The 27,308-nt window shown below is 42.0% G+C and overlaps 1 protein-coding gene across 1 annotated transcript in view; it reads right to left on the reverse strand.

Annotated features, from left to right (window-relative positions):
- The window catches only part of LOC133642986 (uncharacterized), a 53,803-nt gene that overhangs the window by 24,114 nt on the left and 2,381 nt on the right, over positions 1-27,308 (reverse strand). The window contains exons 2-3 of the mRNA XM_062037408.1: positions 12,962-13,128; positions 1,045-1,211 (exon numbers count right to left, since the gene is read on the reverse strand). Coding sequence (XP_061893392.1) covers positions 1,045-1,211; positions 12,962-13,128 — 334 coding nt within the window. The remainder of the gene's footprint in view (positions 1-1,044; positions 1,212-12,961; positions 13,129-27,308) is intronic.

The raw sequence follows: 27,308 nt of genomic DNA on the forward strand, positions 1-27,308 counted from the left end.
GACCCCGACTTAAACAAGTTGAAAAACTTATTCGGGTGTTACCATTTAGTGGTCAACTGTACAGAATATGTACTTCACTGTGCAATCTACTAATAAGTCTCAATCAATCAACCAATCAATCAAAATACATAGAATTTGAGGTACTATTGTATCTCAAAACACATTGAAGTTGGGGTACTTCTGTATCTCAAAACTCATTGAAGTTGAGTTACTATTGTATCTCAAAATACATGGAAGTTGAGGTACTATTGTATCTCAAAACACATGGAAGTTGAGGTACTACTGTATCTCAAAATACATGGAAGTTGAAATACTACTGTATCTCAAAATACATGGAAGTTGAGGTACTACTGTATCTCAAAATACATGGAAGTTGAGGTATTATTGTATCTCAAAATACATGAAAGTTGAGGTACAACTGTATCTCAAAACCCGTGGAAGTTGAGGTACTATTGTATCTCAAAATACATGGAATTTGAGGTACAACTGTATCTCAAAACCCGTGGAAGTTAAGGTACTATTGTATCTCAAAATACATGGAAGTTGAGGTACTACTGTATCTCAAAATACATGGAAGTTGAGGTATTATTGTAACTCAAAATGCATGGAAATTGAGGTACTATTGTATCTCAAAATACATGGAACTTGAGGTACAACTGTATCTCAAAACCCGTGAAAGTTAAGGTACTATTGTATCTTAAAATACATGTAAGTTGAGGTACTATTGTATCTCATAACACATGGAAGTTGAGGTACTACTGTATTTGAAAATACATGTAAGTTGAGGTACTGCTGTATCTCAAAATACATGGAAGTTGAGGTACCACTGTATCTCAAAATACATGGAAGTTGAGGTACTATTGTATCTCAAAATACATGAAACTTGAGGTACTATTGTTTCTCAAAATACATGGAATTTGAGGTACTATTGTATCTCAAATCACATGGAAGTTGAGGTACTATTGTATCTCAAAATACATGGAAGTTGAGGTACTATTGTATCTCAAAATAATGACCCCTCCTCCCAAGGCAACACACGCGTACCTGAGCGCTTACTGAAGCCGTCGATGCTCCGGGACTCCTCCATCCAGGCACGGGGCGTGGGTCGGTGAGGTGGCGGGTCAAGTCGAGTCATTCTCAGGGGGGGATAGTCGTCCTCTGCACTGCCGGAGCCCCTCGGCTCTCGGTCGTCACTCTGCTCGAGACAGCTACTGCAGAGGAGGAATAGTGGCAAGACAAAAGTAGAGAGAAAAAAATATTTAAAATGCGATCATAACTAGTTTAGTTAGTCAAGTTTTTAAAGCAGCATCTTCAATTTGGCCTGCGAGACAACGGGACGAGTTTATAAAGCAACCTGACTGTGCTGGGTGTTTTCACATGAAATTTAAATACCTAGGGGTCTGATGTTTGACAAATTGTCACCATCATGTGGACAATGTGAGAAACTCAGGTCAGGGACCATGATGTGTACGTTCTTGCCAGCATTTACTTGGGTGACCCAATCCAAAAAACCTTTCCTAGTCATGGTGCAGAAAAAAAAATCCTACCAGCACAAAAAGTCAACACACATGGTCACACATAACACAACCTGCTCACTGAACTTTTTAGATTTTATGAAAAAAAAAAAACGTCCCATCACCATAAAAAAACGAAATTACACCCATTTAAATCCATTACAAAGCATGATGGGAAAAATGAAAAACTCTCCCCACACTTATCCTTGTTTGACTTTTAGCTGCTTGATATTTCTGATTAATTACAAAACTTTAAGGAGGTTGTCACGGAAGTAAACAAGGTAGGAGTCAAACTTTCACATGCTCTTAATATCCAATTATAGTAATTATCAATTATATATATATATACATATATATATGTATATATATATATACATATATATATATATATATATATATATATATATATATATATATATATATATATATATATATATATATATACATATATATATATATACATATATATATATATATATATACATATATATATATATACATATATATACATATATATACATATATATACATATATATACATATATATACATATATATATATATATATATATATACATATATATACATATATATATATATATATATATATATATATATATATACATATATATACATATATATATATATATATATATACGTATATATACATATATATATATATACATATATATATATATACATATATATATATACATATATATATATATATACATATATATATATATATATACATATATATATATATACATATATATATATATATACATATATATATATATACATATATATATATATATATACATATATATATATATACATATATATATATATATACATATATATATATATACATATATATATATATACATATATATATACATATATATATACATACATATATATATACATATATATATACATATATATATATATATATATATATATATATATATATATATATATATATATATATATATATATATATATATATATATGATATTGTTATAATATGTAAACACACACACGCACACATGGTTACTTTGCATGCAGTCGGACAATTTTTTTTAGCCCAATATGGCTCTTAAGTCAAAAGGTTTGGACAACCCTGATGTCTGGACTAGCGCCTTAGAACATGGGTCCCCCTTACCAATCGCCAAGAGATAGGATGCAGCACACCTGAACAAATACAGAATGTAACTACTGTAGAAAAACACTCCCTCCCAGTACTAAAAACATCCAGAATCAAGACGGTGCATTGATCCAATTTTATGACATTTCCTGAAAATGTGATCAAAATGGGCCATTTAATTTTCAAACTATCCGTAGCAGATTGAAAGAAACAGAGTGAACCCTCTTGTCAGTCATCTGCTCTCTTTGTCTCTGTGGGTGGAGGCAGGGAAGCTAGCCTAGTAATGAGAAAGTTTCATCCAAACCTAACAAACAGACAAACAGGGGTTACATAACCTCCTGGAGCAGGTAATAAAAAGTCTTTGGCCACCATTAGACATGTTGTAACAATGCTAGCATCTACTGTAACTATATACAGTGGGTACGAAAAACTTCTATATTTTTAACTCTGTTTCATTGCAGACATTTTCTCAAAACAAAAATGTTTATTTTATTTCTCATTAATTCACACTCAGCACAACATCTGGAAAGAAAAAAGTATTCAGACCCTTTGCTCAATATTCATCTTAGTCTAGTCAGGGAGGTGACCAAGAACCCAAATTTCACTCTGTCAGAGCTACAGCATTCCTCTGTGGAGAGAGGAGAACCTTACAGAAGGACAACCATCTCTGCATCAATCCACCAATCAGGCCAGACAGAAGCCATTTCTTAATAAAAAAGTTAGCCAGAATGCACCTGAAAGACTCTCAGACCATAAGAAACTAAATTATCTGGTCTGATGAGACAAAGATTGAAGTCTTTGGCGTGAATGTTTGGAGGAAACCAGTCCAATACAATCCCTACAGTTAAGCATGTTGGTGGCAGCATCATGCTGTGGGGATGCTTTTCAGCGGCAGGAACTGGGAGACTAGTCAGGATAGAGGGAAAGATGAATGCAGCAATTTACAGAGACATCCTGAAAGAAAACCAACACTTCCCATCCAACCTGATGTAGCTTGAGAAAGTGCCCAAATATTGGTGTGCCAAGCTTCTGGCATCAACAAAGTACTGAGCAAATAGTCTGAATACTGATTTTTGTTTTTATTTTTAATACATTTGCAAAAAATTCTACATTTCTGTTTTTTTTCTGTCCAGATGGGGTGCTGAATGTACATTAATGAGAAATATAATAAAAAAAAATGTATTTTAGCAAATGGCTGCAATGAAAGAAAGAGTAAATTATTCAAAAGGGTGTGAATAATTTACGTACACACTGTCTCCAACTTTTTGATAGAAGCCTACAAGAAGAAAGTTACAGTCGACTTACAGTCAAGGTCTGCAAAGACGACATAGAATTCTCGCAGTATTCAATATGAAGTTCAAATGAGGAATTTTTAAATTATTCAACATTTTGAATGATGGAGATTAAACTTACGGTAAAATAAAACATGCTTTTATTTAGTCAAAGTATAATTCTGCAGCCGTATTTGAGACACTCAGCTGCTACATTCCTGCAGTGTTTGGTGCCCAGCAGGCGCTCTAACACGCACCCGACGGTGCAATAAACCTACAAAAATACACAGAACGACCATAAAATAACATGTTTCTCATTTTGCCAAAATCTTCATGAATTTTGGACCAGAAATTGTGACTTTTGTGTGATGAATGTCAACTGTGGTGTGTTTGTAATCACTGTATGTATCACTCGTTATGTATTATTATAACGTTCTTTTTTCTAACATGCTAAGTGAATTTTCCACCAATTTGTTCATATTTCTGCACAATAACTCAGATATGGTAACACTGGCGAGCAGTAGAGAATATGGAGTGTTTTTTGGCCCAGAATATATTTTGCTTTATTCATTATTGACACATTTCTTGCCACTTTATGTTGTATATTGTTCATTTTCTCCTCTTTTATTACACCCACAATGTGGTTTCTTTTAATCTTTCAATGTCCGTCTATTTGTATTTGTTTGGCTTTCTCTTTGGCTGTTAGCAAATAACATTATTTGACTTTTACTGAGATTCAAAGATAGTCTGTTTCTGTCAAACCACCTCCTAAGTTTATTAATTGTATTGGCTTCTCTGTGTCCTATGTTTACCTGACATAAGATGCTGCAATCAAACATTTTTTTCCCCATACTTTTCTTCTTTCCGGCTTGCATGGAAAGCGATGTAAAAGCTTTCCACAATTCCCACGGGTGGAGAACAAAGTAACAAACATGGCGCACTGTAATCACCTGTGTGCTTTTTGACAGGTCATTGCGAAGATCGCCTGAAATTGAGTTGGCCAAACTCTCTTTATGAGTCCGTTTTAAAAAAGACTTATTTTTGCATAGTTCATCTTCCTAACCATCCACAAGAAGGATGAATACATAATAATGAATGCGAGGGGAAGGAAATTAAACTGACTTTACATTACTATGTGTCAAAGTTTGTTGGTGACGAACCCCAAGGTGCAGAGATGATGGCAGGCATTATGCGAGAAAACATGATTTAATTAAAATACTATGGCAAAAAACAAACAAAAGGGTACAAACAAAAGGCGCGCACAAGGCGGAGAACAAACTTGGCTATGAACTAAAATAGCACAAAGGCTAACTGTCGACAAACAAAAACACTTACTGTGACACGAAGGAAGTAGGACTAGATCGGAGTGAACAAAAGTAGACAGAGCTACAACGAAGTATCGTGACAGGTAGTAGTGACATTGACCAGTAGACACCACAATAATCCAGCCTAACACAAACCTCGCATAGATGTCCATGGCAGAGAGGCTTAACAAGGGTTTAGAACTAATGGCTAATTTAAAGAAAAGTTCGGCCGCTTTTCAAGCCCTCTCCCACCCACCCCTGTCGTCTGTGGGCCTATCTGGGATCCGTCCCTTGGGGGGGGGTTATGAGTAGCTGTGCAGCTGGGGAGGCACAGCTACTCACCCCAGTGGGTCTGCAAGAGATGGCGCCATCATCTCCGAAGGGTCTGCAACAGACGGCGCCATCCTCTCCGGTGGACCAGCAGACGCCACCACCCTCTCCGGTGGGCCAGCAGGGGTCTCCACCATCCTCTCCGGTGGACCAGCAGGGGTCTCCACCACCCTCTCCGGTGGGCCAGCAGGGGTCTCCACCACCCTCTCGGTGGACCAGCAGGGGTCTCCACCACCCTCTCCGGTGGACCAGCAGGGGTCTCCACCACCATGCACTCCGGTGGACCAGCAGGGGTCTCCACCACCATGCACTCCGGTGGACCAGCAGGGGTCTCCACCACCATGCACTCCGGTGGGCCAGCAGCAGAGGGCGCCGCCACCATCCTTCCCGGTGGGCCAGCAGAGGGCGCCGCCACCATCGTCTCCGGTGGGCCAGCAGAGGGCGCCGCCACCATCGTCTCCGGTGGGCCAGCAGAGGGCGCCGCCACCATCGTCTCCGGTGGGTCCTCCCACGCCGGCGGTCGAGCCGCCTCGCCAATTGCGGCGGCGTTCAACTCGCCGTCGCCACCTGACTCTTCCCCGCTGGTTGCGGGGACACTTGGCCTGGCGGCCCACCTCCTTGTCCTCCCTCCACCCTCCCTTGACTTTGGACTGTTTTTTTTATTTTGGGTGGGGGGGATTTTCTTATACGTCTGGTATCCGTTATGGGAAGGGGGGCTACTGTCAGGGTTGTCCCGGACAGTTTGGTCAAGTTTTAGTTTTCCTCTGCGTTTGTCTTAGTTTCCTGTCTTTAGTTCCTGTCAGCACTCTTATTCTGGTTATTTCCTGATTATCTCCCTGAGTGTTTTGTCCCCTCAGCTGTGGCTGATTGGCGCCTGGCCACACCTGGTGCCAGTCAGCCAGCTGCTATTTAAACCTGTCCTGCCCTCCAGTCACTGCTGGATTAGTGTAGTGTCTACTGGTCAATGTCACTACTACCTGTCACGATACTTCGTTGTAGCTCTGTCTACTTTTGTTCACTCCGCTCTAGTCCTAGTTCCTTTGTGTCACAGTAAGTGTTTTTGTCTGTCGACAGTTAGCCTTTGTGCTATTTTAGTTCATAGCCAAGTTTGTTCTCCGCCTTGTGCGCGCCTTTTGTTTGTACCCTTTTGTTTGTTTTTTGCCATAGTATTTTAATTAAATCATGTTTTCTCGCATAATGCCTGCCATCATCTCTGCACCTTGGGGTTCGTCACCAACAAACTTTGACACTGGTTGCTTTAACCAAGATAGTAGCAGTAGTGTGGAAAAACAAGTTGCCTCTTTATTGAAGCTATTATCATATATATTTGATTTATGACACAAAAAGACTTACAAAGTTTGCGAATAAATAGATATGATCAAAATAGTACATACTTGCCAACCCTCCCGTATTTAGCGGGAGAATCCCGGTATTCAGCGCCTCTCCCGACAACCTCCCGGCAGAGATTTTCTCCCGACAAACTCCCGGTATTCAGCCGGAGCTGGAGGCCACGCCCCCCCCCAGCTCAATGCGGACCTGAGACTGAATGGGGACAGCCTGTTCTCACGTCCACTTTCCCAGAATATAAACAGCTTGCCTGCCCAAAGACATCATAACATCTAGGGCTTTTATAGAGTGCACAACTGCGCACACAACAAGGAGACGAAGCAGAAGAACGAGGAAATTACAGACATGGCGGCCAAAATTATATACTCACCATGAACGGAGAAGTTAAACAGGACAATACTGCCATCTAATGGCTAGCCACCGGAACACTGAAATTCAAGTATTTTTTTTTCTTCTATGTAAATAAATGATAAATGATAAATGGGTTATACTTGTATAGCGCTTTTCTACCTTCAAGGTACTCAAAGCGCTTTGACAGTATTTCCACATTCACCCATTCACACACACATTCACACACTGATGGCGGGAGCTGCCATGCAAGGCGCTAACCAGCAGCCATCAGGAGCAAGGGTGAAGTGTCTTGCCCAAGGACACAACGGACGTGACTAGGATGGTAGAAGGTGGGGATTGAACCCCAGTAACCAGCAACCCTCCGATTGCTGGCCCGGCCACTCTACCAACTTCGCCACGCCGTCCCTATAAATAAATAAAATAAATATATATATATATATATATATATATATATATATATGAAATACTCGAGTTGGTGAATTCTAGCTGTAAATAAACACGCCCCCAACCACCTCCCGATATTGGAGGTCTCAAGGTTGGCAAATATGAAATAGTATCAATCTCATGGAGATTCCTGAGCCATTTTGAGAGATAATACTGCAGACCAGAGGAGGAACCACAAATCCCTTCCCCATCAACAACAATGCTAATCAAGCAGACTTAGTGAGGCTAAGAAACACATGAAGCTAAGAATTAACAGAAGCTATGGCATGGAACAAGAAAACTTACTTGGAACAGGTGTAACACAAACAATGAAGCCAGGCCGACTGACTAGCAAAGACAAGCTTAAATAATGCCTCTGATTAGTGCTCGGGAAGCTGGTGAGCGGGCGAGCACTAATCAGAGACAGGTGAACACAATGAGTCGCCATGGTGACAAAACAAACAAGGAAGCGCAAACGGGAACTAAAGAAGTCCAAAACTAACAGAACATAACTAAACAAAACATGATCTAGACCACAGATCATGACAGATCCCCCCCCTTTAAGGACAGATCCCAGATGTCCAAAAAAAAAAGACAAAAACCAAGCAGGGTCAAAAGTCACGGGATGGCGGAGGTAGGACTTGGCGGTGGGTCGCCAGGCCAAGTGTCCCCGAATCCACCGAGGACAAGTCATGTGGCGGCGCTGAGTGGAACGCCACTGCAGCAGGCGAGGCGGGCGACCCGGGAACGGCCACATTCATGGCCGACGGGGAGGTGGGTGCACTTGGCGAGGCGGACGACCAGGGAGCCGCCACATCCGTGGTCGATGGGGAGGTGGGCGCCTCGGCGTCGTCGTCGTGGCAGGCTTGGGAGCAGCGGACGAGGCAGGCGTGGAAGCAGACGAGGAGTCAGGCGTGGAAGCAGACGAGGAGTCAGGCGTGGAAGCAGACGAGGAGTCAGGCGTGGAAGCAGCAGCAGACGAGTCAGGCGTGGAAGCAGCAGCAGACGAAGCAGGCGCGGGTGCAGCAGACGACGAAGCAGGCGCGGGTGCAGCAGACGAAGCAGGCGTGGGTGCAGCAGGCGGCGAAGCTTGGCTTGGGTCTTGGCGGCGTGGAGCTGCGACTGGTCCTTGTTGTGGAGCAGGTACTGGCACTTATCGTGGAGCAGGTACTGGCACTTGTCGTGGAGCAGGGACTGGCACTTGTCGTGGAGCAGGGACTGGCACTTGTTGTGGTGCAGGGACTGGCACTTGTCGTGGTGCAGGTACTGGTACTTGTCGTGGTGCAGGTACTGGTACTTGTCGTGGTGCAGGTACTGGTGCTAGCCGTGGCTTTGGCGGAGGTGGCCTAGCTGGGGGTTGCGGCTTGGCAGGCCGAAAGACCGGTGGTGGTGGCCGGGCCGGAGGTTGCGGCTTGGCAGGCCGAAAGACTGGTGGTGGCGGCCGGGCTGGAGATTGCTGCCTGGCTGGGCGCAGCTGAGCCACCCCACCAGCACAGCTCCCGGCCCTAGCCCCCCCCTCAAGGGGCGGATACCAGACGCGCTCCTCGCGGTCTGAAATCGTTTTTCGGGGTAGGTGGAGGGAGGTCAGGATAGGGGCAGAATCCTCCCCTCTAAATTGTCCAGAAAGTCCCCCCCCCCCCCCCCCGCCCATCTGAGATTGTGTGGGAGGACAGGAGAAAAAAGTCTGTGTCGTGGGCGGGGCTAGAGTCCTTAGGGGCGGAGTCCGAAAATCAGGTGACTGGGATTGAATAGACCTAATGTTCAACAAAATGTTCTGATAATGCTTTATTTTTGGCATAAAGTCTTTAGGAGGTGGCTGACCAAGGGAGACAGAAGGCAAAAAAAAAAATTCTGATCCCTGACTTCCCTTGAAGACGCCGGCAGAGTGATGTCATCGCCGCGCGCCGGTTCAGTGATGTCCTCGGAAGTGGGCGGAGTGACGTCATCTAAAGTGGATGGAGTGAAGTTGTTGCCAGAGTTCATTTGGCTTGCAGCCCAATCTAAAAATTGTTGGGCAAAATGAGACACGGGATTACCAAACAACTGAGGGAAAGAGTTGGCTGCTTGAGGCGTGCTGCTGTCCGGAGGAGGAGTTTGGGGAAATGACGCGTTCTGAGAGCGAGGCGAAGCCTTTCTGGCTGGCTTCCATCTTCGCCGGCACGTCTCCATCACCTCGTGGTCCCTTGCGGAAGAACGGATAGCTGGCTTCATTCTGTCACGATCGGGTCACAGCTTGCTGCGCGGTTGTTCTCCCAAGATGCAAAAAGGACGGCTCCGGACGAAGGCGTAAAGGTAGGATTTGATTTATTAGGCATAAATCACCCAACTAGCAAAACACAGGCACAGAACAAAAAAGGCAGGCGTGCCTACAAACATGTGAAGCTAAGAATTAACAGAAGTTAAAGTTAAAGTTAAAGTACCAATGATTGTCACACACACACTAGGTGTGGTGAAATTTGTCCTCTGCATTTGACCCATCCCCTTGTTCACCCCCTGGGAGGTGAGGGGAGCAGTGGGCAGCAGTGGTGCCGCGCCCGGGAATCATTTTTGGTGATTTAACCCCCAATTCCAACCCTTGATGCTGAGTGCCAAGCAGGGAGGTAATGGGTCCCATTTTTATAGTCTTTGGCAGAAGCTATGGCATGGAACAAGAAAACTTACTTGGAACAGGTGTGACACAAACAATGAAGCCAGGCCGACTGACTAGCAAAGACAAGCTTAAATAATGCCTCTGATTAGTGCTCGGGAAGCAGGTGAGCGGGCAAGCACTAATCAGAGACAGGTGAACACAATGAGTCGCCATGGTGACAAAACAAACAAGGAAGCGCAAACGGGAACTAAAGAAGTCCAAAACTAACAGAACGTAACTAAACAAAACATGATCTAGACCACAGATCATGACACAATCCTCATGAAGGGTTAAAATAAAGTTGCCATAAATAGCATCTTTTTCGCCACTTCAGGGGACGTGAAAGTGGACCAGACTGTCGGTCCATAGCCACATTTGTCTACTAGCAGGTGAGAGATGCATGAATTATGATCTAAAATTTACTTTTAGCAAGTTTGAGACCAAACAGAAGCAGCCAAGTGTGTCAACAATTGCAGCGTAAGCTAGCACTAGCTCATTGCTATCAATACGCCCCTAAAATAGTCCGTCTGCGTAAGCGCTGACAATAACAATATCACTCATATTTGGTTCATTTTCAGGTCACGACATGTAAATGGAGTATTGTTGGCGCTTTCTGGATGTTTTTAGAGAGTATATTGAGAGGAACCTCCATCTGTTGACTCAATTGTTAGATATTTATTTACCATTTAGAATGCATAAAAAAATGTGTTCTTGTCTTACAAAAGGATTGTGAATGATAGCACATCTCTTTACAATGTTTGTGTATTTCCAGTATGACTGACCTAATAATATGGTCAGAGTGCAGAAGTGTTACTACAGTGACGTCAATCTACGGAAATTGCCGATGGTGTTCGGAGTGGAATATTCGAAATGGCTGACTGAATTAGTGGCATTTTGTGATGTTTTAACAGAGTTTTCACTTACTTTGCAGATTGTAAATACAATTGGATATGGTTTAATGCAGGGGTTCTTAACCTTTTTGACCTGAGGGTCCAACTTTTCCACTACAGAAGGGCCCGGAGCCCACTCAAATATTTACTCTGAATTAAGAAATCTTACTCTTGATTTTAATCATATTCAATAAATATATCTATTTATTTAACACATAAACTAAGGCTTAGTTCAGGCTGATTAGAAAAATAAGTATAAAAATGTATTTACATATGATTGTTTTGCTAAATATGAACAATATTATTAATGAATATGTTTCTTAAGTAAACTGTCTATAGAATTAAAGTGCAAATAAAAATACAATTTCACCACTTTAGTTATCATTTTTGCGCTTTAGAAACGTTTCTATGATTTTAGCTCCAGTCTTCTTCTGTTTGTTTGATATTGTCATTACTGCCACAAGTGGTGGAAACGTGTAATACATCTGAGTACCGCTGCGGCCCATACGTACCACAGCTGAGAAATATATTTTTGGCGGCCCTGTAGGGGGCGCTCACCCTATGGTTAAGACAGTGCTTTAAAAATTAGGGTTTCTTAATCTTTTTGACTTTGGGGCCCAACTTTCCCACTACAGAGTAGTCCAGGGCCCACTCAAATATTAACACTGAATTAGTAATCTTACTCTTGATTGTAATCCTATTCAATAATCACAGTGCTAAAATAAATACAAATTATATGCCTCACAATACGAAGGTCCTGAGTAGTCGTGAGTTCAATCCCGGGCTCGGGATCTTTCTGTGTGGAGTTTGCATGTTCTCCCCGTGACTGCGTGGGTTCCCTCCGGGTACTCCGGCTTCCTCCCACCTCCAAAGACATGCACCTGGGGATAGGTTGATTGGCAACACTAAATTGGCCCTAGTGAGTGAATGTGAGTGTGAATGTTGTCTGTCTATCTGTGTCGTGCCTGTGATGAGGTGGCGACTTGTCCAGGGTGTACCCCGCCTTCCGCCCGATTGTAGCTGAGATAGGCTCCAGCACCCCCCGCGACCCCAAAGGGAATAAGCGGTAGAAAATGGATGGATGGATGGATAAAATAAAACTAAATATATTATATAACTACATTTTAGAGTAAATTTGATGTTTCTTAAACTGCCAATAGAATTAAAGTGCAAATAAAAATACAGCTTCACCACCTGAGTCATATTTTTTGCGCTCAAGAAACTTTTATATGATTTGTTTGATATTGTCATTACTGCCACAAGTGGTGACAAAGTGTGTTACAACTGAGCACCGCTGTGGCCCATGAAACAGATATTTTTTGGCGGCCCAACAATGGGCCCTATGGTTAAGAAACACTGCTTTGATACAAACAATCATATAAAGTCAACTTGCTTTTCCACTTTAAGTAAACATTTCGGCTTCTGTTTTGGACTAAAGTACATTTGTGTACCTTTCCACTTGATTCATGGTAATTCCTGTATATATTGAAAATGTTACCAGTATTTTGTGAACCTTCACTTAAGTTATTCTTGTATAGCATGCAGAGCAAAACCCTAAAAATTTGTCCTAAAGCTACTTATCAAAACTTACAGACAACAATGGAACCCTAATTAGTGTATTAAATATTTACATTACTACTTACATTATTTATTATTGTGAACATATCACAACGAATGAACAAAATAATTATTATATAAAACCCACAAATATAGGACATTATAACATATAAAAATGAACAATTGTAATAAAAACCTGTCAGTGCTGCAGTCGGCGTCACAAAGGTACAGCTGGCAGTTCGGACTCAGGACGCACAAAGAGTTCTCCTCATGACCCGGCCAGCCTGCGCGGACGTCACAGTAGCTGCTCACCGCGGACAAACACTCCAATTCCTCCTGATAGGCTGAGCGAGCGGTCCCAACCTGCCGGTATCACAGGTAAAGGAAGAGGCATGTTCAAACTTGTCTGGGAACGAGAAGGTGCATTAAAAGGTGTATTCCATTACGGGGGTGATTTGATATGGGAATGCACATGCATAATAAAGTCAAAGGTGTGACGCTACATCTCCATCGACAGTCTCTCACCTCCGACACATGTGCAGTCGGCTCTCCGATTAGGGTTACGCGTCTGTAACTGGACCCAGCTTCAGACTTTTGTTATCAATAATATATATTTGTCTTACGATTCTTCTTACAAAACCCAAAAGCAGTGAAGTTGGCACATTGTGTAAATGGTAAATAAAAACCGAATACCATGATTTGCAAATCCTTTTCAACGTATATTTAATTGAATAGACTGCATAGACAAGATATTTAATGTTCACACTGAGAAACTTATTTTTTTTTTAAAATAATCATTAACTTAGAATTTAATGGCAGCAACACATTGCAAAAAAGTTGTCACAGGGCCATTTTTACCACTGTGTTACATGGCCTTACCTTTTAACAACAATCAGTAAACCTTTGGGAACTGAGGAGACACATTTTTGAAGTGGAATTATTTCCCATTCTTGCTCATAACAATCCGGATGGTCCTTTTCCTCTTTGGTCCGGAGGACACGACGTCAACAGTTTCCAAAAACAATTTAAAATGTGGACTCGTCAGACCACAGAAGACTTTGCATCAGTACATCTTAGATGAGCTCGGGCCCACGAAGCCGGCGGCGTTTCTGGGTGTTGTTGATAAATGGCTTTCGCTTTGCATAGTAGAGTTTTAACTTGCACTTACAGATGTAGCGACAAACAGTAGTTACTGACAGTGGTTTTCTGAAGTGTTCCTGAGCCCATGTGTCGATATCCTTTACACACTGTCGGTTTTGGATGCAGTACCACCTGAGGGATCGAAGGTCACAGGCATTCATTGTTTATTACGCTTACGTGTAGTGATTTCTCCAGATTCTCTGGACCTTTTGATGATATTACGAACCGTAGATGGTGAAATCCCAAAATTCCTTGTAATATCTGGTTGAGAAATGTTGTTCTTAAACAATTTGCTCACGCATTTGTTCACTAAGTGGTGACCCTTGCCCCATCCTCGTTTGTGAATGACTGAGCATTTCATGGAAGCTGATTTTATACCCAATCATGACTTTTGTTATGTTTTTCTTTATTTTAATAGTATTTTTAGAATGTGCTGTGGGCCTTTAAAACATTGGCTGTGGGCCGGAAATGGCCTCCGGGACACATTTTTGACACCCCTGCTATAGATAATAAAAAATGTAATCTGATAAATCTATGGATAAAAAGCAGAGCCTGTCTCCGCCCCTCCCTCACGAATGCTGCTGGGCGCACAATTTGTTTTGTTTTCAACCCCTTCTTAACCCTGAACGTACATTGAAAATACACGCAACCCTAACTCAAAATGCCGGACATTTGAGGCATTTAAGAAACTCCGCCCTGACAGCTCCCCAAAGAGGACATGTCCGGTGAAAAGAGGACGTATGGTCAGTCTATCATAGCCCGTTAGCTGTTAGCATGCCGTGTGTTGTGCCTCGGTGTGCATTGTTTACACAACATGCGTTACGCTACTTAATATGTCCGCGTGGAAACTCGTTCGGTATACCTCCGAACCGGAACCCCCGTACCGAAACCGTTCGATACAAATACACGTACCGTTACACCCCTAATATACATACATACAGTGTTGGGACTAACGCGTTACTAAGTAACGCGTTACTGTAACGCCGTTAGTTTCGGCGGTAACTAGTAATCTAACGCGTTATTTTTTCATATACAGTAACTCAGTTACCATTACTGCATGATGCGTTACTGCGTTATTTTACGTTATTTGTATGTAGTATCGGCTAGAAACTGAAGATCTGAGTGTGTTTTATTGGAGCGCTCCGGTGGAAAAGAAGAGGCGTGCTTTCCCCCACCCACAGAAAGCACGCCTCCCCGCAGGGGAAACGTTCCTCCAGAGCCGTACTTCGGGTCTAACAACCTTCACTTTACCCGGAAGAGGGTCTTTACAGCTGAGGGTGAATGACGAGCCCGGCGGTTTGTTGCAACTTTGTGACTTTATTGCACGCAGCCATCCACCAAGCTAGAGCACCTACACGCACTCACTGTCGCCGCTCCCTCACCTCTCTCGCCCACTCACTCACTGACGTCACTCACCTCTCATGCTGTCATATCTTAAAGGGCCACACACACACACACACATACGCTACTCTCATAACAACTAACAAGACATCATGGCGAAGCCAGAAGTCAAATTTTTTAACATGGAGACATTCTCAATACTTTTCTTTTGTCGAGCACAAAGAAAATAAAATTTTAGTTAAATGTAAGTTGTGTCTTGGATCAAAGATCCTATCTACTTAGAGTTAAAGTTAAAGTGCCATTATGTTGCAGCTATTTAAAATAGTTTTGTCAATTTTTTCTGGCCTGAAATAAATTGGCCCTTTGAAACATATCTTCGTCTTTGTGTGTTGTATGTAGACCACATTGCTTTCTGAGTTCAGTGATGCAAATGCATGTCAAGTTGATCAACAGATTGTATTATTCTCCAGTGCAATAACAGTACTGAAATGAAGGCTAAAAGGGCATTAATGGGAGCCTTAAAAAAAAAAAAAAAGGGGGGGGGGGATAAGTAACTAAATAGTTACTTTTCACAGTAACGCATTACTTTTTGGTGTAAGTAACTGAGTTAGTAACTGAGTTACTTTTGAAATAAAGTAACTAGTAATTGTAACTAGTTACTGGTTTTCAGTAACTAACCCAACACTGCATATATATATATATATATATATACATATATATATATATATGTATATATATATATATATATATATATATATATATATATATATACATATATATATATATATACATGCATATATACATACCAGAGGCCTGCGGTGAGGTTAATGTCTGGTGAGGTACTGCATCATCACAGTCAGATTTACAAACACATGAACCCTAAATAGTATCTTATTCACCATGTGATTGGCAGCAGTTAACGGGTTGTGTTTAAAAGCTCATACCAGCATTATTTACACAACTGTAGCACACAAAAAAGCACATTTAATAAAAAAAACATTATTATGGTCTTACCTTTCTTGCTGGACATCCACACAGCCAGACTTTGCGTATGTACCACGCCGTTTGAAAAGAACAGGTCTTCTATCCCGCAGTCAAAAGCAAACCTTTTAGCTCCGGCGTTGGTCTACCTTTAATTATTACCTCCTGCTTCGATTGAAAGTCCAGTTTAGAAAATGGTTTTATTTTACATATGTAATCCTCCATGTTTTTAATAAAAGTCCAGGCGAGAGGAAATAAACAATCGCTGCACTAATTGACTTGCAAACTTTTTTTTTCTTTCTTCTACGGCCGAGGAATGATCTCTGGGATCACTACCGCCCTCTACCACCAGGAGGCCGGATTACTGCGAGCCTCAACCAGTACGTCTTTTGCAGCAGATTTATGAATGCTCAGCACAAGAAATACGTTACACACATACAGTTTTTGACAAAATACACTGTACATTATATACCTCAGCTAACTAAACTATGCCATAGTTTAGTTAGCTGATATAATTCATATAGCAATACAGTCTCACTGCACAGCAGCTCAGCAGTTAGCCGAGTCATTGTGCACGTTGAGGCACAAATCAGTGACGTGCCTCAACTGGCTGCTGATCACCGCACCGTCTCTTCTCAGTATTTGAACGGCAAATGTGAAAATAAAAATAAAAATAATCTAAAACTGGTGAAGTTAAATGGAAAATAACTTTTGTATGTATCAGTGACGTGCAGTCACTAGAGGCAGGGGAGGCACCGCCTCACCTGCCGTCATGGAAAGAAAAAAAATGTAAAAAGAAAAAAAAATTAATTAAATTGTTATATGTATCCAGTGATTATACTAGTTATTTTCCATTTAACTTCACCAGTTTTAGATTATTGTTATTTTCACATTTGCCGTTCAAATACTGAGAAGAGACGGTGCGGTGATCAGCAGTCAGTTGAGGCACGTCACTCAGTTGTGCCTCAACATGGATTGTGCGCAATGACTCGGCTAACTGCTGGCCTGCTGTGCAGTGAGACCGTATTGCTATATGAATTATATTATACATTTCCATAGTTTAGTTAGCTGAGGTATATAATGTACAGTGTATTTTGTCAACAACTGTATGTGTGTAAAGAATTTCTTGTGCTGAGCAATCATAAAACTGCTGCGAAGACACACTGTGTGAGGCTCGCAGTAACCCCGCCTCCTTGTGCCGGTTAACACTCCAGCCGCAGAATGCACCCCTGACGGGAACGCCACACCAACCAAAGCCCACACCCAAACCCTCCACGTGCAAGACCGAATCCACCCAAAAAAAGTCACTTAACAAGAAGCCAAAAAGTGCAAAAACAACAATGCTCGCGCCGGAGGAGCCGTGAACGACCGCAGGGACACAACATTAGGTACACCTGCAGACTGCAGCACGGATTTCATATTTCATTCATTCACAACTCCTCCAACACGAACACCACTGTTCCCGCACTTATAAGTAAAGGTAAGACCATAATAACGTTTTCTTTATTAAATGTACTTTTTTGTGTGCTACAGTTTGTATGTGTAAAGTTAAAGTTAAGTTAAAGTACCAATGATTGGCACACACACACTAGGTGTGGTGAAATCTGTCCTCTGCATTTGACCCATCCCTTGATCACCCCCTGGGAGGTGAGGGGAGCAGTGGGCAGCAGCGGCGCCACGCCCGGGAATAATTTTTGGTGATTTAACCCCCAATTCCAACCCGTGATGCTGAGTGCCAAGCAGGGAAGAATGCTGGTATGAGCTTTTAAACATAACCCGTTAATTGCTGCCAATCAAATGGTGAATAAGATACTCTTTAGGGTTCATATGTTTGTAAATTTGACTGTGATGAAGTCAGTGCCTCACCAGTCATGAACCTCACCGCACATCACTGATATATACACATATATATATACATATACATATGTATGTGTGGGAAAAAATCACAAGACTATTTCATCTCTACAGGCCTGTTTCATGAGGGATTTCCTCAATCCTCAGGAGATTTTAATGGAAGCATTCACATACCATGGTTTATATAGGGCACAGAGCGGGTGGGTACAGGCAGGCGTGGGGGCGTGGTGATTGACTCATGTGTTACCTAGGAGGTGTTTCCTTCTGTGACGGCATGCTGATACAATTTCGCTGCGCTTGTTGAGGGATGACAACTCTGGGCGGTATATGATAAACAGTTTCTCTTTTAAGCATAGGTTGCATCTTTTGTTACCACTGTTGTAAGGTGTGCTGGATGCAAGAATTTGCCATGTTATTGAGTATTCAACATTATTGTCTTTGAGATTCCAAATGTGTTTGCTGAGTTCTGTAGTGTTCCGGAGTCTTTTGCATCTGAAAGAAGCCTTGTGATTGTTCCATCTGGTTTTGAATTCTCCCTCAGTTAATCCTACGTATGTGTCGGATGTGTTAATGTCCTTGCGTATTACCTTTGCTTGGTAAACAACTGATGATTGTAAGCACCCCCCGTTGAGAGGGCAATCAGGTTTCTTGCGGCAGTTACAGCTTTTGTCGGTTTTGGAGTCGTTCTGCCTGGTGGTGGGCGGCTCCTTTTCAATTGCTTTATTGTGGTTTGAAATTATTTGCCGCTCACCAAGCTGAAAAATGACACGGAGCGCATCAAGAAAGTAAGCAACCTCATCATATCTGCCGACAAAACCACAAATTTCTACAGAATGAACATACAAGAACATAACACTTTACTGGACAGAAGCATCACCAAATCATACAAAAAAGCACAACCCAACACTTTACAGAACATCCACCTGGAAAACAAACGGATCGCGGCTGAACTGGACATCGAGGACAGGGTGGACGCTACAGCCAACAAGGAAGCCTTCATCACATTGAAGGACCACAAACCCAACTTCGCAAATAACCCATCATGCCGACTAATAAACCCAACTAAATCCGAAATAGGAAAAATCAGCAGAACAATCCTGGACAGAATCAACACAAAAATTACAGACAAAACACCACTCAACCAATGGAGAAATACAGCAGCAGTAATCAAATGGTTCAGCAACATCCAAGACAAACAACAGCACAACTTCATCTCCTTCGATGTCGAAGAATTTTACCCTTCCATCACGCAAGACCTACTGACCAAAGCACTAGACTTTGCCTCGGACTACGACTCAATCACAGGTAACGAAAGAAACATCATCATCCACGCAAAGAACTTCATACTCTTCCGCAACGGTACACCATGGCAAAAAAAGAACAATTCAACATTCGACGTCACTATGGGGAGTTTCGACGGAGCAGAAACGTGCGAACTTGTTGGGAGTTTCCTCCTCTCCCAGCTCGCTAGCCTCAAACTGAACCTTGGTATTTACCGTGATGACGGACTGGCAGTGTGTCGCGCCTCGCCAAGGAGCAGCGAGAATACCAAGAAGCGTATATGCCAAATCTTCAAAGAGAACGGTCTACGGATCACAGTTGAAGCCAACAAGCAAACCGTCAACTTCCTCGACGTCACTTTCAACCTGAGGAATAACAGCTACCGACCATTCACGAAACCCAACACAACACTCCAATACGTGCACCATGACAGCAACCACCCACCCACCACCACGAAAAGAATACCTACCGGAATTAATAAAAGACTATCGATGCTGTCATCTAGCAAAGCTGAATTCGACAAAGCAACCCCCCAGTACCAAAAAGCACTTGATGAATGCGGATACAACTTCACCCTCACCTACGAACCCACGCCAGGAAACCAACCAAAAAGGAGCAGAAAACGAAACAACATTATCTGGTACAACCCCCCATACAGCAAAAACGTCTCAACTAATATTGGCCACAAATTCCTCACCCTGATCGACAAACACTTCCCCAAAGGCAACACCCTAAGAAAAGTATTCAACAAGAACAACATTAAATTGAGCTACAGCTGCATGAACAACATGCGGCAAATAATTCCAAACCACAATAAAGCAATTGAAAAGGAGCCGCCCACCACCAGGCAGAACGACTCCAAAACCGACAAAAGCTGTAACTGCCGCAAGAAACCTGATTGCCCTCTCAACGGGGGGTGCTTACAATCATCAGTTGTTTACCAAGCAAAGGTAATACGCAAGGACATTAACACATCCGACACATACGTAGGATTAACTGAGGGAGAATTCAAAACCAGATGGAACAATCACAAGGCTTCTTTCAGATGCAAAAGACTCCGGAACACTACAGAACTCAGCAAACACATTTGGAATCTCAAAGACAATAATGTTGAATACTCAATAACATGGCAAATTCTTGCATCCAGCACACCTTACAACAGTGGTAACAAAAGATGCAACCTATGCTTAAAAGAGAAACTGTTTATCATATACCGCCCAGAGTTGTCATCCCTCAACAAGCGCAGCGAAATTGTATCAGCATGCCGTCACAGAAGGAAACACCTCCTAGGTAACACATGAGTCAATCACCACGCCCCCACGCCTGCCTGTACCCACCCGCTCTGTGCCCTATATAAACCATGGTATGTGAATGCTTCCATTAAAATCTCCTGAGGATTGAGGAAATCCCTCATGAAACAGGCCTGTAGAGATGAAATAGTCTTGTGATTTTTTCCCACACATACATATTACGCTCTACCACGGTATCGAGCACTATTTTTTGGATAATCTAATTAAGACATATACATATACATATATATATATACATATATATATACATATATATATATATATATATACATATATAAATGTGTATATATATATATATATATATATATATATATATATATATATATATATATATATATATATATATATATATATATATATATATATATATATATATATATATATATATATATATATATATATATACATACATATACAGTCATACTCAAAAGTTGTAAAGAACAATGTCATGGCTGTCTTGAGTTTCAAATAATTTCTACAACTCTTATTTTTTTGTGATAAAGTGATTGGAGCACCTACTTGTTGGTCACAAAAAAGATTCATGAAGTTTGGTTCTTTTTTGAATTCATTACGGGTCTACTGAAAATGTGACCAAATCTGCTGGCTCAAAAGTATACATACAGCAATGTTAATAGTTGGTTACATGTCCCTTGGCAAGTTTCACTACAATAAGGCGCTTTTGGTAGCCATCCACAAGCTTCTGGTTGAATTTTTGACCACTCCTCTTGACAAAATTGGTGCAGTTCAGCTAAATTTGTTGGTTTCCCGACATGGACTTGTTTCTTCAGCATTGTCCACACGTTTAAATCAGGACTTTGGGAAGGCCATTCTAAAACCTTAATTCTAGCCTGATTTAGCCATTCCTTTACCACTTTTGACGTGTGTTTGGGGTCATTGTCCTGTTGGAACACCCAACTGCGCCCAAGACCCAACCTCCGGGCTGATGATTTTAGGTTGTCCTGAAGAATTTGGAGGTAATCCTTATTTTTCATTGTCCCATTTAAAGCACCAGTTCCATTGGCAGCCAAACAGGCCCAGAGCATAACACTACCACCACCATGCTTGACGGTGGGGATGGCGTTCCTGGGATTAAAGGCCTTACCTCTTTTCCTCCAAACATATTGCTGGGTATTGTGGCCAAACAGCTAAATTTTTGTTTCAACTGACACCACATGGACAAACATAAGACCTTCTGGAGGAAAGTTCTGTGGTCAGGTGAAACAAAAATTAAGGTCCCAGAGCAACTGTGCAGACCAGTGACGTGCAGTCAGTGGAGGCAGGTGAGGCGGGGCCTCACGTGCCAAAATGGAAAGAAAAAAAATGTAAAAAGAAAAAAAAATCATTAAATTGTTATATGTATCCAGTGATTATACTATAAAGTTATTTTCCATTTAACTTCACCAGTTTTAGATTATTTTTATTCAAAATCGCTGAATTTTCACATTTGCCGTTCAAATACTGAGAAGAGACGGTGCGGTGATCCGCAGCCAGTTGAGGCACGTCACTGCGTTGTGCCTCAACATGGATTCCGGACTCGGCTAACTGCTGGCCTGCTGTGCAGTGAGACCGTATTGCTATATGAACTATATTATACATTTCCATAGCTTAGTTAGCTGAGGTATATAATGTACAGTGTATTTTGTCAACAACTGTATGTGTGTAATGTATTTCTTGTGCTGAGCAATCATAAAACTGCTGCGAAGACGCACTGGCTGAGGCTCGCAGTAATCCCGCCTCCTGGTGGTAGAGAATGCACCCCCGCCGTAGAATGCACCCATTGACAGGAGTGTTATATCAACTAAAGCACACACTTAAACTTTGCACGTGCAAGATTGAATCTATTTAAAAAAAGTTATTTAATAAGAAGCCAAAAAGTGCAAAAACAATAATGTTCGTGTTGGAGGAGTTGTGAATGACTGCAGGGCCACAACATTAGGTACACCTGCAGACTGCAGCACGGATTTCATATTTCATTCATTCACAACTCCTCCAACACGAACTTTATTGTTTTTGCACTTTTTGGCTTCTTATTAAATAACTTTTTTAAATAGATTCAATCTTGCACGTGGAAAGTTTAAGTATGCCTTCTGATCTCTCTCTCTGTCTCTCTATGTCCACTACTTGCTGTACATATCCTACCAAGTCAGACCTACACTGTTCCAAAATCCATTTCTCTGTTCTCAATTGTTGATGACTGATGATAACAACCAAACCTACCCCCCACCCCACCCCGGATTGTAAATAATGTAAATAATTCAATGTGATTATCTTGTGTGATGACTGTATTATGATGATAGTATATATCTGATAGTATATATCTGTATCATGAATCCATTTAAGTGGACCCCGACTAAAACGAGTTGAAAAACGTATTCGGGTGTTACCATTTAGTGGTCAATTGTACGGAATATGTACTTCACTGTGCAATCTACTAATAAAAGTCTCAATCAATCAATAGGCTTTAGTTGATATAACACTCCCGTCAGGGGGTGCATTCTACGGCTGGGGTGCATTAATCCAGCACAACAGCGGCGCATGGACTTAATTTATAAGTAAAGGTAAGACCATAATAACGTTTTTTTTAATTAAATGTGCTTTTTTGTGTGATACAGTTTGTATGTGTAAAGTTAAAGTTAAGTTAAAGTACCAATGATTGTCACACACACACTAGGTGTAATGAAATTTGTCCTCTGCATTTGACCCATCCCCTTGATCACCCCCTGGGAGGTGAGGGGAGCAGTGGGCAGCAGCGGCGCCGTGCCCGGGAATAATTTTTGGTGATTTAACCCCCAATTCCAACCCTTGATGCTGAGTGCCAAGCAGGGAAGAATGCTGGTATGAGCTTTTAAACAAAACCCGTTAACTGCTGCCAATCAAATGGTGAATAAGATACTCTTTAGGGTAAAACACATGGCACAGTTTTGTCACTGCCACGATCAGGAAAAAAACGCAAGCTATCCCATGCTGCTGAGAGAAAATTGGTCAGGATGATCAAGAGTCTACAAAGAACCACCAAAAAGCAGGTCTGCAATGAATTGGAAGCTGCTGGAACACAGGTGTCAGTGTCCACAGTCAAGCATGTTTTGCATCGCCATGGACTGAGAGGCTCCCATGCAAGAAGGAAGCCCTTGCTCCAGAAGCGACACCTTAAGGCTTGTCTAAGGTTTGCTGCTGATCACATGGACAAAGATAAACCTTCTGGAGGAAAGTTCTGTGGTCAGATGAAACAAAAATTTTGCTGTTTGGCCACAACACCCAGCAATATGTATAGATGAGAAAAGGTAAGGCCTTTAATCCCAGGAACACCATACCTACCGTCAAGCATGGTGGTGGTAGTGTTATGCTCTGGGCCTGTTTTGCTGCCAATGGAACTGGTACTTTACAGAGAGTAAATGGGACACTGAAAAAGGAGGATTACCTCCAAATTCTTCAGGACAACCTAAAATCATCAGCCCAGAGGTTGGGTCTTGGGCGCAGTTGGGTGTTCCAACAGGACAATGACCTCAAACACACGTCAAAAGTGGTAAAGGAATGGCTAAATGGCTAGAATTAAGGTTGTAGAAATTATTGGAAACTCAAGACAGTCATGACATTATGTTTGTTGGAGCCTATATTATTTATTTATTAATTGTTTTGACAATGGTAAATCAAATAATGCCATTGATGATGTTGATTAATTATTGAATGTTTTAGATTAATTATGATTGACTTTGATTGTTTTCAGCTGCTCACGGTCCTCCTCCTGGTGGAAGTGTCCTCCTCCTATGATTAAGGAGAGAGGACAGCTGGGTGCTCCTTTTGTCTGTCTATCATGTTGAAGGAATGAGGAGTGAGACAGTTTATTTACCGCTAAATAAGTCTTATTTTGATTAAACTGAAGTCAACCACTGAGAATATTTTTGTTTGTGAAAATAAATTATGATCATTTGGAATCTAGAAATATCTACGCGAGTGCTTATTAAGGAATTTAGTGAGTCATAGACCTCCTCCTCAGGAATACTTTGTTTATTTTTATTTTTTCCAACTTTTTTGAACGCAAAAGTAGCCGTAACAAGTATATAAACTTCACTGAAGACCCGAAGGATCAACCACGATCCCTCTGCACCAATGACATAAAAGCAGCTGGCGGGCAGTGAGTAAAATCAGCTGATTGACTTCATGAATGAATGAATGAACGCGCCGCTGCGCTGTATGGAATAATTCGAACGCTATGGAAGGGAAAGTTGCAGATTGTGGATGTGAAATACAATAAAACAGGATGTTGGAAGGACGTTTAACAATGAACTAAACGATGAAATAAGTGGAAATTAAATTGAGCTGTGTGATTATTTGGAAGGATGTCTGGCACACCTGAGACGGCGGCTGAGGCCGAGGACATGCTGCAGGGTTTCCCACACATTAATTTATTTGTGGCGGCCCGCCACGAAAGAATTACGTCCGCCACAAAATAATTTTTTTTTTTTTTTTAATTTAAAAAAAAATAATTTTTTTTTTTTTTTTGTCCTCTCCAGCTTCTCAGGCAAATCATATAGTTGATGTAGATGCCCATATTGGCTGTTCAGATTTACTTTACAAAAGAGAAGTGTAGGATACTTCTCTTGTTGCCTTATTTGTATTTGACTTTATTAAATGTTTTTATATTAGAAACACAACATGTGTATATAACAAAGGGTGCAAAGTCTGCAGGCAGTAGGAAACACATGGTTAAGTGTAGGGAGTAAAACTGATGGCAGTCTAAAGTTCAAGATTTTTGGAGCTCTTTCTTCAGTGGATCAGATGTTTGATGAAGCTCTGTGTCTATCTACCACCGCTACTGTTTTCTGTTTATTTGTTACTGACTGTGGCAGGACACCTCTGCCTCTGTTTCACTTTATGTTGCTGGTAAATCATATGGTTTGTAGTAGTAGGCTAAAGTTAAATTATTTAGTATGCACTAAATAAAGGGGCAGAGCTTTGAGACATTTTAGCTTTTATATTTTATAAGATATATTTTTTGGGGGAACCACAATTAATAAATATATTTCAGTGAATAATTTATTGTTCAAATCTGTATATAAATATGTACATAAAGTGTTGTAATTATATTGTAAAATGGATGGATGGATGGACATTTAAAACAAAACTGTTATTATTAATTAGTAAGTATACATTTTTTTAGCCTTTTTAGAGAAAATCAAATCATTGTAGTAAATTATGGTGGGGTCTCTTGGTGAGGGGGGTGGGGGGGTGTTGGTGTCTCTTGTTTGCGTGTTGTCGTTTGGGCTGGCTGGCGCTGGCTGGTCTCCGTGATCCTGTTGGCGTGTGGTTGCCGGTCGCGGTTTTTTTTTTGATCGCTTTGATTTGATTGGGTGGTGCTGGCTGTCTGGGGGTGTTGTGGCTGCTGTTTCTGCTGCCGTTTGTTTGTGGTGTGGGCGCCCGTGGCTGCTGGGTCTGGTGCAGGGGGGTGGCTGATGTTGTGACTGGTGGCAGCGCGCGCGTGGTGGTTGTCGGGGCTGACAAACTGTGTATGTGTATATGTATGTGTATGTGTGTGTGTGTATGTATATATATGTGTATGTATGTGTGTGTATGTGTACATGTGTATGTTTATGTGTATGTATATATATATGTATGTATATTTCTGGGAGTACGTTCTGGGCCTGCCTGTCGGGTGGGGGTCGGCGCCTCAGGCTACTGCATCCGGACTGCGTGTCTGGAGCTCCTGGGTCCCGCCGTCCATCCCTTCCGGGTGCCCGTCTTGGTTGGGGCCTGCTGGGTCTGGTCCCTGCGTCTACTGTGGTGGCTTGGTGCTGCAGGGTATTCCGAGGTGCTGCGAGTCGGCCAGTTGTTGGGGTAGCGACCTTGTGTGTCAGCATGTCTGTGATCTTCTTTTAATTCATTTTTTTAATTTTTGTTTTTTATTTTTTTATTTTTTATAGATTTAATTATTTATTTATTTTTTTTCCTTTTTTAAATATATTTTATTAATATTATTATTATTATTATTATGTATTTATTTATTTATTCCCCTACCTCAGGGGGGGACTCGGCGGGGCGGTTGCTGGTTGTTCCATTTCCATCAGTGGGGTCCCTGCGGGTGGGGTGGGTGGTTCCTGTGGCCCCGTGCTGGGTGGTCCTGTGGCGGCCGGCTTGGGTGGGGTGGCCGTGGGCTGGCCTCGCCGCGCTCTCCGGGGGTGGGGGCCCTGTTGCCGGTGGGGCGGGGGCGGTCTTCCCGTCCGGTTGCGGGGGGTCTCCGGGCCCCTCGGGCGGGGCGTCCCGCCTTTCTGTCCGTGTGGGGTGTGGTCTCTCGCTGGCCCCTGTTTTTCTCGTGCCTTGTCCTCTGCCGGGTGCGTCTGTCTGCGGCCTGCTGCTGGCCCTTGTGGGCGGCACGGTGGGCCAGGCTCTGGGGTTCCTGTCGCTGTCCGGCTTGGCTGCGTGGGGGCGGTGGCCCCTGGTTCCCTGGGCACCACACCTACTGTTTGTGGGATGGGTTCTCGGGGAGGCTGGGGCCGTACTCTGGCTCCCGCACACACTGGGAGTCAAATGTATTGTACATGCAAATTCACATATACTCACACACATACATACAGACATACATAGGTACCTACGCTCCCACATACATATACAAATAAATACAGTACATATTTACACACTCAA

The sequence above is a fragment of the Entelurus aequoreus genome, linkage group LG25 (assembly GCF_033978785.1).
Source record: "Entelurus aequoreus isolate RoL-2023_Sb linkage group LG25, RoL_Eaeq_v1.1, whole genome shotgun sequence".
NCBI lineage: Eukaryota > Metazoa > Chordata > Actinopteri > Syngnathiformes > Syngnathidae > Entelurus > Entelurus aequoreus.